The sequence below is a fragment of the Salvelinus alpinus genome, chromosome 24 (assembly GCF_045679555.1).
Source record: "Salvelinus alpinus chromosome 24, SLU_Salpinus.1, whole genome shotgun sequence".
In the NCBI taxonomy this organism is placed as follows: Eukaryota; Metazoa; Chordata; class Actinopteri; order Salmoniformes; family Salmonidae; genus Salvelinus; species Salvelinus alpinus.
In genome coordinates this window covers 30,083,207-30,095,400 of record NC_092109.1, presented here as the reverse complement: position 1 = coordinate 30,095,400, position 12,194 = coordinate 30,083,207, and the positions used below count along the sequence as shown (strand labels likewise).

Here is a 12,194-nt window from a genome sequence, read left to right as displayed (position 1 = left end):
TCACCGGTCCTTTCAAAACACTTTCAGGTCAGTACAAGTGAATTGACGTTTGGATGCCAGTCTGTTTCTTTGTTAAAATACATTGTCAGCAAGACAACAATAAGGCAGTTGTAAGAACCAAAAACAGTGGCACCCAACCTCAACCTATCCTCTTGAGGTTTCCACATTAGGTTCAGGACTCAAACAGAAGTTTATCTACAAATGGTTATCTGTTCTCCTGATAAGGGAGTGCGCCATAACTGGGAAAAGAGGCATATCAGATCTCTTGCTGGTAACTGAGAGGACTGATGGCAGCGATAGACAGTGGTGATTTGGTGATGTGTGTTTACCTGTGACACGCCCAGCTTCTTACAGGCATCCAGGAAGTTCTCGACATTCCTGCGGCACTTGGCCATGCTAAGCTTTGGCTGTGGAACAGAATTCGTCAATAGTTACATGGAGGGGGAAAAAAAATCAGAGAAAAATTATCCTTATTTGTTCTAATTATTCTTGGCTTTTTTACTTCTTGGCAGGTGGTTTGCTTCGGCTTTAGGGATTTAAAACCACAGGTTTTCAACAGGTACTTACCACTGCTGGGGAGGGTACATGGATGCTGGCCACTGACCGAGGACGAATGTGATTGGCCAGATGGCACAGGACAACGCCATCCATCAGAGCAGCTCCGACATCGTCTGGCAGCAAGACCTTTAGTCTGGACTCCAGGTTCTGAGAGGAGTCATAGAAATAACACATTCAACATGGATCCTGTAGAATAGATCACTGTGGAATATTGTACAACAACTATTGCAACCACTAAGGTAAGACATGTATGAACAGTCCACTATAGGAGGTGTTTGGAAATAATATATATTAACAATATAGCAGACACTTCTTTCCAAAGTGACTTACAGACTTAGGCATGACATGCCAACAACAAATTCTGAAGCTAGACATCCATGTATAACTGACCAAATTATGAAAGACAAGCATTGAAATTTTGTATTCCGTAAAGTGAATGTGGAAGAGGTGAAAAAAGTGTTGTTGTCTACCAACAATTACAAGCCACCTTGGCCTGACAACTTGGATGGAAAATTACTGAGGATTTTCCTAAAGGAAAGTATGTGCCCTCAGGCCTGGAGGGAAGCAAAAGTAATTCCGCTACCCAAGAATAGTAAAGCACCCTTCACAGGCTCAAACAGCCGACCAATCAGCCAGTTACCAGCCCTTAGTAATATTTTGAGAAAAATGATGTTTAAACAGATACAATGTTATTTCAGAGTAAACAAATTGACAACAGATTTTCAGCATGCTTTAAAACGTCTTCTTAATAGGGGGCGCCATTTCCATTTTGGGAAAAAATAGTGCCCAAATTAAACGGCCTCGTACTCTGTTCTAGATCATATGATATGCATATTATTATTACTATTGGATAGAAAACACTCTGAAGTTTCTAAAACTGTTTGAATTATATCTGTGAGTAAAACAGAACTCATTTGGCAGGCAAACTTCCAAACAGGAAGTGAACATTCTGAAATGGGTCTCTGTGAAGGGCTGCGCCTATTCAATTGCCTTGTATTTATGGATATGTATGCACTTCATACGCCTTCCACTAGATGTCAACAGGCAGTAGAACGTTGAATGAGGTGTCTAGCCTGATGTGGGACCGAATGAGAGCTTTTGGAGTGACAGGTCAACCATATTGGCAGTATTTTGCTGCGCACCTGGGAGAACCATATCGTTTTCTGCAATGCGTTAGGTAGACACGAAGAAATGCTCCGTCTGGGACGTTATTGGATACATACGAGAAAAACATCCTAAAGATGGATTTTCAACTGAGTTTGACCAGTTTATTCGACTTTTATTATGACTTTTGGAATTTTTATTATTTTTTAAATCTAACACAGCGGTTGCATTAAGAACCAGTGTATCTTTAATTATATGTCCAACATGTATTTTTCAGCAAAGTTTATGATGAGTTTTTCTGTTAGATTACGTGACTCTCCAAAATTTCTCCGGACAATTTGGAGCATTTTTGCGCCATGTTCACAATGTAAAACCAGGATTTGTAGCTATAAATATGCACATTTTTGAACAAAACATAAATGTATTGTATAACATGATGTTATAAGACTGTCATCTGATGAAGTTGTTCAAAGGTTAGTGATTAATTTTATCTCTATTTGTGGGTTTTGTGAAAGCTATCTTTGTGGTGAAAAAATGGCGTTGTGTTTTGGGCTATTGTGGTGAGCTAACATAAATATATGTTGTGTTTTCGCTGTAAAACATTTTAAAAATCGGACATGTTGGCTGGATTCACAAGATGTTTATCTTTCATTTGCTGTACAACATGTATTTTTCATAAAAGTTTTATGATGAGTATTTCTGTATTTCACATTGCTCTCTGTAATTATTCTGGCTGTTTTGGTGCCATTTGTGACTATGGCTGCAATGTAAAACCAGGATGTATAGCTATAAATATGCAAATTTTCGAACAAAACATAAATGTATTGTATAACATGATGTTATAAGACTGTCATCTGATGAAGTTGTTCAAAGGTTAGTGATTAATTTTATCTCTATTTGTGGGTTTTGTGAAAGCTATCTTTGCGGTGAAAAAATGGCGTTGTGTGTTGCGCTATTGTGCGCTATTGTGGTGAGCTAACATAAATATATGTTTTCGCTGTAAAAAAAAATTCTGTATTGGACTTGTGATTTCATGAAATTATATTATATGATATTCCCTGTGGCGCTAGGCTAGGGTATGCTAGTCAGCGTTTCTGATGAGGAGGATCCCAGATCCGGGAGGGTGATTCGGTAGAGGTTTTAAGGGAAGGGCATTCAACATGTACGGCACTGACACAAATGTTGACTGAAAGAAATTGATAAAAAGATTGTGGAATGTGTTTTGTTAGACTTCGGTGAAGCTTTTGACATTATCGATCATAATCTGCTGCTGGAAAAACATATGTGTTATGGCTTTACATCCCCTGCTATATTGTGGATCGAGAGTTACCTTGTGGCAAAATCCTGCACGGAGCCTTCAAATCACATACATTTTTATTTGTCACATGCGCCAAATACAACAGGTGTAGACCTTACAGTGAAATGCTTACTTACAAGCCCTTAACCAACAATGCCGTTTTAAGAAAAATAAGTGTTCAGTAAAAAATAGATAAGAAAAAGTAGAAAATAAAAGTAACAAATAATTAAATGGCAGCAGTAAAATAACAATAGCGAGGCTATATACAGGGGGTACAGGTACAGAGTCAATGTGCAGGGGCACCGGTTAGTCGAGGTAATTGAGGTAATATGTACATGTATGTAGAGTTAAAGTGACTATGCATAGATAATAAACAGAGAGTAGCAGCAGCGTAAAAGAGGGGTCTGGGTAGCCCTTCGATTAACTGTTCAGGAGTCTTATGTCTTGGGGATAGAGGCTGTTAAGAAGCCTTTTGGACCTAGACTTGGCGCTCCGGTACCGCTTGCCGTGCGGTAACAGGGAGAACAGTCTATGACAAGGGTGGCTGGAGTCTTTGACAATTTTTAGGGCCTTCCTCTGACACCACTTGGTATAGAGGTCCTGGATGGCAGGAATCTTGGCCTCAGTGATGTACTGGGCCGTACGCACTATAGTGCCTTGCGGTCAGAGGCCGAGCAGTTGCCATACCAGGCAGTGATGCAACCAGTCAGGATGCTCTCGATGGTGCAGCTGTAGAACTTTTTGAGGATAGGTGAACCCATGCCAAATCTTTTCAGTCTCCTGTGGGGGAATAGGCTTTGTCGTGCCCTCTTCACGACTGTCTTAGTGTGTTTGGACCATGATAGTTTGTTGGTGATGTGGACACCAAGGAACTTGAAGCTCTCAACCTGCTTCACTACAGCCCCGTCGATGAGAATGGGGGAGTGCTCGGCCCTCCTTTTCCTGTAGTCCACAATCATCTCCTTAGTTTTGATCATGTTGAGGGAGAAGTTGTTGTCCTGGCACCAGAAGGCCAGGTCTCTGACCTCCTCCCTATAGGCTGTCTCATCGTTGTCGGTGATCAGGCCTACCACTGTTGTATCATCACCAAACTTGGTGTTGGAGTCGTGCCTGGCCATGCAGTCATGCGTAAATAGGGAGTACAGGAGGGGACTGAGCACGCACCCCTGAGGGGCCCCCGTAGTGAGGATCAGCGTGGTGGATGTGTTGTTACCTGCCCTTACCAACTGGGGTAGGCCCGTCAGGAAGTCCAGGATCCAGTTGCAGAGGGAGGTGTTTAGTCCCAGGGTCCCTAGCTTAGTGATGAGCATTGAAATCCCTATGGTGTTTAACACTGAGCTGTAGTCAATTAACAGCATTCTCACATAGGCGTTCATTTTGTCCAGGTGGGAAAGGGCAGTGTGGAGTGCAATAGAGATTGCATCAACTGTGGATCTGTTGGGGCGGTATGCAAATTGGAGTGGGTATAGGGTTTCTGGGATAATGGTGTTGATGTGAGCCATGACCAGCCTTTTAAATCACTTCATGGCTACAGATGTAAGTGCTATGGGTCGGTAGTAATTTATGCAGGTTACCTTAGTGTTCTTGGGCACAGGGACTATGGTGGTGTGCTTGAAACATGTTGGTATTACAGACTCAGACAGGGACAGGTTGAAAATGTCAGTGAAGACACTTGACAGTTGGTCAGCGCATGCTCGGAGTACACGTCCTTGTAATCCGTCTGGCCCTGCGGCCTTGTGAATGTTGACCTGTTTAAAGGTCTTACTCACATCGGCTACGGAGAGCGTAATCACACAGTCAACCGGAACAGCTGATGCTCTCATGCATGTTTCAGTGTTACTTGCCTCGAAGCGAGCATAGAAGTAATTTAGCTCATCCGGTAGGCTTGTGTCACTGGGCAGCTCGAGGCAGTGCTTTCCTTTGTAGTCTGTAATAGTTTGCAAGCCCTGCCACATCCGACGAGTGCCGGAGTCGGTGTAGTACGATTCAATCGTAGTCCTGTATTGAAGCTTTGCCTGTTTGATAGTTTGTCAGAGGGCAGAGCGGGATTTCTTATAAGCTTCCGGGTTAAAGTCCCGCTCCTTGAAAGCGGCAACTCTACCATTTAGCTCAGTGCTAATGTTGCCTGTATTCCATGGCTTCTGTTTGGGGTACGTACAGTCACTGTGGGGACGACGTCATCAATGCACTTATTGATGAAGCCAGTGACTGATGTGGTGTCCTCCTCAATCCCATCGGAAGAATCACAGAATATATTCCAGTCTGTGCTTGCAAAACAGTCCTGTAGCTTGGCATCTGCTTCATCTGACCACTTTTTATTGACCAAGTCACTGGTGCTTCCTGCTTTAGTTTTTGCTTGTAAGCAGGAATCAGGAGGATAGAATTATGGTCAGATTTGCCAAATGGAGGGCGAAGGAGAGCTTTATACGTGTCTCTGTGTGTGGAGTAAATGTGGATTTTTTCCCCTCTGGTTGCACATTTAACATGCTGGTAGAAATTAGGTTAAATGGATTTAAGTTTCCCTGCATTAAAGTCCCCGGCTACTAGGAGTGCCGCCTCTGGATGAGCGTTTTCCTTTTTGCTTATGGCCGTATACAGCTCATTGAGTGTGGTCTTAGTGCCAGCATCGGTTTGTGGTGATAGATAGAAAGGTACGAAGAGTATAGATTAAAACTCTCTTGGTAAATAGTGTGGTCTACAGCTTATAATGAGATACTCTACCTCAGGCGAGCAAAACCTTGAGAGGTCCTTAGATTTCGTTGACCAGCTGTTGTTTACAAATATACATAAACCGCCACCCCTTGTCTTACCAGAGGCCGCTGTTCTATCCTCCAGTACGGGGTGAGTAATTGCCGTCCTGATATCTAGAAGCTCTTTTCGGTCATAAGACACAGTGGCAGAAACATTATTCACTGTGCGCTGCCACTTTAAGAGTGCATCAGCAGTCAGGAATGAGGAAATATGATAGCTCTTCCGGAGTAATAGCAACATTTTTGCGGAAATTTGAAAAACAATCCAACAAACCATCAGATGTATCAGAGGGACAGACAGTGTAACTGCAAGCCTGAAGTCAACAGCTAAGACCCCCACCCTCTCATTTTCCCTCTATCGTTCCAGTGCGTTTCACTGCAGCAGACTTCATTTTTTCCCCTATGTGCTCCTTCTGATGTTCGGTGTCGTTGGACTATTAGTGCCCTGCCAGTTGTATTTGGTGTGACATTTTAGTTAAAGGGAGTTTGCATGAGTTATTATTTATTGTTGTTTGAACTGTATGGATCTTAGAGGGGGAAGGAAGAACTCGTGGGGGTTAACAACTCATGGCCTGTTGTAAATCAAGGGAGAAGATTCAGGCCTGCGCTCTCAAGATTCACCAGAGGAATGTTCTTTGTTTCAAAAAACTGGCAGCTTCATTAAATAGTACCCGCAAAACACCAGTTTCAACGCCAACAGTGAAGAGGCGACTCCAGGATGCTGACCTTCTAGACAGAGTTGCAAAGAAAAAGCCATATCTCAGACTGGCCAATAAAAAGAAAAGATTAAGATGGGCAAAAGAACACAGACACTGGACGGAGGAACTCTGCCTAGAAGGCCAGCATCCCGGAGCCGCCTCTTCACTGTTGACGTTGAGACTGGTGTTTTGCTGGTACTATTTAACGAAGCTGCCAGTTGAGGACTTGTGAGGCGTCTGTTTCTCAAACTAGACACTCTAATGTACTTGTCCTCTTGCTCAGTTGTGCACAGGGGCCTCCCACTCCTCTTTCTATTCTGGTTAGAGACAGTTTTAGCTGTTCTGTGAAGGGAGTAGTACACAGCATTGTACGAGATCTTCAGTTTCTTGGCAATTTCTCGCATGGAATAGTCTTCATTTCTCAGAACAAGAATAGACTGACGAGTTTCAGTATAAAGTTATTTATTTCTGGCCATTTTGAGCCTGTTGTATTCGAACCCACAAATGCTGCCGCTCCAGATACTCAACTAGTCTAAAGAAGGCCAGTATTATGTGTTCCGATTTAATTAGCTAGTAAATAAATAATGAAACCAATTTGTGTCGTACTGGATCATAAGTAAGACTCTGGTTTTTGCAGATGCAAGGTTACGACTGTTCAGAATTATATGATACGAGGTTATGATTAATAAATTGACTGTTTATAGATGTGATAGGTAAAAATCTTTTAGAGTTTAATTCGGGAGATGGTAACTCTTTAAAGAACCGCTCTCGTGGTGCCCCAGATCCTAATGAGTTAATTGTTACATGATTAAGTTAAATCGGGTAACAATTAAACATACTCAGTTAATTAGATAAATAACAGTCTTAAGATTAATGTTAAAGTCAAGTCACAACACAGATTATTGCAAATACTCTAATGTTGATGACTGGGTTCTTTTTTGTCAATTGTTTCTATGAAGTTGCCGTTAAATTGCTATTGTATGAGGTATTATTGGTTGGTTTACCCCGGTGCTGTGACGTGTGTTTTATATGTTGTGTCTTATCTTTTCTTTCCACTGGCTATCTGGCCAACAGACTACACTGTAGGCAGTCTATTCTGCTGATGTGTGTGTGTCTGGTAGCCCTATTGTCACATCTTCTCCTGCTCCTCCCCTCTGGCGTACGACATCGCCAGAATACTAACCACCGGTCCTGGGATTCATCATTACGTACACCTGGCACCTATCATTACGCACACCTGTTCATTATTATGATTCACACTTGGACTTCATTATCTTCATAATTTCCTCCCATTTATATGTCACTCCCTTATGTTTTGTCACGACTTCCGCCGAAGTCGGACCCTCTCCTTGTTTGCGCGGCGTTCGGCGGTCGACGTCACCGGCTTTCTAGCCACCTGTCACGCCCTGACCTTAGAGAGCCTTTTTATGTCTCTATTTGGTTTGGTCAGGGTGTGATTTGGGGTAGGCATTCTATGTTTTTGTTTTCTATGATTTTCTATTTCTATGTTTTGGCCAGGTATGGTTCTCAATCAGGGACAGCTGTCTATCGTTGTCTCTGATTGGGAACCATACTTAGGTAGCCCTTTCCCTCCTTTCATTGTGGGAAGTTAACTTTGTTTGTGGCACAAAGCCCTTAAGCTTCACAGTTGTTTTGTATTGTTTATTGGTTTTGTCTGCGTTATTTCTAAATAAAAGGAATATGTACGCTTACTACGCTGCGCTTTGGTCCTCATCATTCGACGGCCGTGACAGAACTTCCCACCACAAAAGGACCAAGCAGCGTGGCCAGGAGTATGAGACAACCTGGGAGGAGGGAGAGAGATGGTCGGCCGACCCAGGGAGAGTGCCAGAGCCCGCTTGGGATTCCATTGAGCAGTGCGAAGAGGGATACCGGAGAATGGAGTCGGCGAGACGTACACGGTTAGCGAGGAAGCCCGAGAGGTGCCTGACCAGTACGACGCTCGCCACGGTAAGCACGAGGAGTTGGCTCCAACCTCGTGTGCCCCCTCAAAAACATTTTTTGGGGCACACGAGGAGATTGGCTGAGTCAGGTTGGAGACCTGAGCCAACTCCTCGTGCTTACCGTGGCGAGCATCGTACTGGTCAGGCACCGTGTTATGCTGTGGAGCGCACGGTGTCTCCGGTGCGCGTTCACAGCCCGGTGCGCTACATCCCAGCTCCCCGCATCGGCCGGGCTAGGGTGAGCATCCAGCCAGGACGGGTTGTGCCAGCCCTGCTCTCCAGACCTCCAGTGCGCCTCCTCGGCCCAGTATATCCTGCGCCGGTTCTACGCACAGTGTCTCCGGTGCGTCTGTACAGCCCAGTGCGTCCTGTGCCAGCGCCGGGTGAAGATAACCATCCAGCCAGGACGGGTTGTGCCAGCCCTGCTCTCCAGACCTACAGTGCGCCTCCACGGCCCAGTGTATCCGGTGCCTCTGCCAAGGACAAAGCCTCCTATATGTCTCCCCAGCCTGGTGAGTCCTGTGCCTGCTGCCAGAACCAGGCCTCCTGTATGTCTCCCCAGCCTGGTGAGCCCTGTGGCAGCTCCACATACCAGACTGCCCATACGTCTCCTCACTCCAGTGATGATCCATGGCAAGAAGCCTTCAGTGATGATCCATGGCACGAAGCCTCCAGTGATGATCCATGGCAAGAAGCCTCCAGTGATGATCCATGGCAAGAAGCCTCCAGTGATGATCCATGGCACGAAGCCTCCAGTGATGATCCATGGCACGAAGCCTCCAGCGACGTTCTCCAGTCCGGAGCTTCCAGCGACTCTCTCCAGTCCGGAGCCTCCAGCGAGGGTCCCCAGTCCGGGGCCCGCAACGAGGGTGCTCAGTCTGGGGCCCGCAACGAGGGTGCCCAGTCCGGGGCCCGCAACGAGGGTGCCCAGTCCGGGGCCCGCAACGAGGGTGCCCAGTCCGGGGCCCGCAGCGAGGGTGCCCAGTCCGGGGCCCGCAGCGAGGGTGCCCAGTCCGGGGCCTGCAGCGAGGGTGCCCAGTCCGGGGTTCGCAACGAGGGTGCCCAGTCCGGGGCCCGCAACGTGGCACATAGCCCTTAAGCTTCACGGTTGTTTTGTATTGTTTATTGTTTTTGTCGGCGTTATTTCTAAATAAAAGGAATATGTACGCTCACCACGCTGTGCTTTGGTCCTCATCATTCGACGGCCGTGACACCACCGCCGATCCACTTTTCATTTTCCATTTGTTCTGTCTTTGTCTTATCACACCTGGCTCCACTTATTCAATTACTTGTTTATTATTATTTGTTGTATTTGTGAGTGATTGTTTGTTGTATTGTGGTCCGTATTGTGTGGCTGTGTATATTACGTGTGGCTGTGTATATTACGTGTTATGTTTGAAATTTTGAGTAAAGTATTTTATTACTCATATCTGCTGTCCTGCGCCTGACTCATCTCACCAGCTACACACAGACGTCTTTACAGAATCACTCACCAGAAGAATGGAGTCAGAAGAATGAAATTCCTCGAATTTCTTTTTTGTGAAGAAGAAGGATGGGGGTCTGCGCCCGTGTACTGACTATTGAGGGATCAATCAGATCACTGTGAGGTACAGCTACCCGCTGTCTCTCATCGCCAGTGCGATCGAGTCAATGCACGGGACGCGCTTCTTCACAAAATTGGATCTCAGGAGCGCTTACAACCTGGTGCATATCCGGGAAGGGGACGAGTGGAAGACGGCATTAAGTACCACCTCAGGGCACTATGAGTACCTCGTCATGCCGTACGGGTTGATGAATGCTCCATTAGTTTTCCAGGCCTTTGTTGACGAGATTTTACGGGACCTCCACGGGCAGGGTGTAGTGGTGTATATCGACGACATTCTGATATAGTCCGCTACATGCGCCGAGCATGTGTCCCTGGTGCGCAGGCTGCTTGGTCGACTGAGCATGACCTGTACGTCAAGGCTGAGAAATGTCTGTTCTTCCAACAGTCTGTCTCCTTCCTAGGGTACAGCATTTCCACATCTGGGGTGGAGATGGAGAGTGACCGCATTTCAGCCGTGCGTAATTGACCGACTCCCACCACGGTAAAGGAAGTGCAGCGGTTTCTAGGGTTTGCCAACTACTACCGGAGGTTTATCCGGGGTTTTTAGTCAGGTAGCAGCTCCCATTACCTCACTGCTGAAGGGGGGACCGGTGCGGTTGCAGTGGTCGGCTGAGACGGACAGGGCTTTTGGTCACCTGAAGGCTCTGTTTACCTCGGCTCCCGTGCTGGCTCATCCGGATCCCTCTTTGGCGTTCATAGTGGAGGTGGACGCGTCCGAGGTTGGGATAGGAACCGTGCTCTCTCAGCGCTCGGGCACGCCAACAAAGCTCCGCCCCTGTGCTTTCTTTTCGAAGAAGCTCAGCCCGGCGGAGCGAAACTATGATGTGGGGGACCGGGAGCTGTTGGCTGTTGTCAAGGCTCTGAAGGCGTGGAGACATTGGCTTGAGGGGGCTAAACACCCTTTTCTCATCTGGACTGACCACCGTAATCTGGAGTACATCCGGGCGGCGAGGAGACTGAACCCTCACCAGGCAAGGTGGGCTATGTTCTTTACCCGTTTTGTTTCACTCTATCCTACAGACCAGGTTCCCAGAACGCTAAGGCAGTCGCACTGTCCCGGATGTATGACACAGAGGAGCGGTCCATGGATCACACTCCCATACTTCCAGCCTCCTGACTGGTGGCACCGGTGGTGTGGGAGCTGGACGCGGACATTGAGCGGGCGTTACGCACAGAGCCCACTCCCCCCCAGTGTCCAGCTGGGCTCCTGTCCGTTCCGTCGCTGTCTGCGACCGTTTGATCTATTGGGCCCATACGTCACCCTCCTCTGGTCATCCTGGCATCGGTCAGACGGTGCGTTGCCTTAGTGGGAAGTACTGATGGCCCACCTTGGCCAAGGACGTGAGGGTTTATGTTTCCTCCTGCTCGGTGTGCGCCCAGTGCAAGGCTCCCAGGCACCTGCCCAGAGGGAAATTACAACCCCTACCCATTCCACAACGGCCGTGGTCTCACCTGTCGGTGGACTTCCTGAGGGATCTTCCTCCCTCACAGGGCAACACCACGATCCTGGTCGTTGTGGATCGGTTTTCTAAGTCCTGCCATCTCCTCCCTTTGCCCGGTCTACCTACGGCCCTACAGGCACTATGCCTGAAGACAGTCTCTGATCGGGGTCCCCAGTTCACGTCCAGGGTCTGGAGAGAGTTCATGGAACGTCTGGGGGTCTCGGTCAGCCTTACCTCAGGTTTTCACCCCGAGAGTAACGGGCAGGTGGAGAGAGTAAATCAGGATAGGTTTCTGCGGTCATATTGCCAGGACCGGCCGGGGGAGTGGGCGCCATGGCATCGGTTCTGGCACCGTGGCATCAGAGCCAGATCGAAGCTCCTGCGGTGGACGAATGGTTCAAGCGCTCGGAGGAGACCTGGGACGCCGCCCATGTGCACCTACAACGGGCCGTGAGGCGGCAAAAAGCGAGCGCTGATCGCCACCGCAGCGAGGCCCCGGTGTTCGCAGCGAGGCCGGGTCTGGCTCTCGACCCAGAACCTGCCCCTCCGCTTGCCCTGCCGGAAGCTGGGTTCGCATTTTATGGGGCCATTTAAAGTCCCGAGGAGACTGAACGAGGTAAACTACAGGTTACAGCTTCCCCAGATTATCGCATTAATCCCTTGTTCCATGTGTCTCTCCTCAGGCCGGTGGTGGCTGGTCCACTCCAAGAAGCTGAGGTGCGGGAGGTTCCTCCGCCCCCTCTGGACATCAAAGGGGCCCCGGCGTATGCTGTTC

The 12,194-nt window shown here is 47.5% G+C and overlaps 1 protein-coding gene across 3 annotated transcripts in view; it reads right to left on the bottom strand.

Annotated features, from left to right (window-relative positions):
* Positions 1 to 12,194, bottom strand: part of LOC139552572 (leucine-rich repeat and calponin homology domain-containing protein 2-like) — a 119,323-nt gene that overhangs the window by 4,979 nt on the left and 102,150 nt on the right. For all 3 annotated transcript variants that reach the window (XM_071364428.1, XM_071364429.1, XM_071364430.1), the window contains 2 exons: positions 568 to 705; positions 330 to 407 (listed from right to left, as the gene is read on the bottom strand). In XM_071364428.1, coding sequence (XP_071220529.1) covers positions 330 to 407; positions 568 to 705 — 216 coding nt within the window. The remainder of the gene's footprint in view (positions 1 to 329; positions 408 to 567; positions 706 to 12,194) is intronic.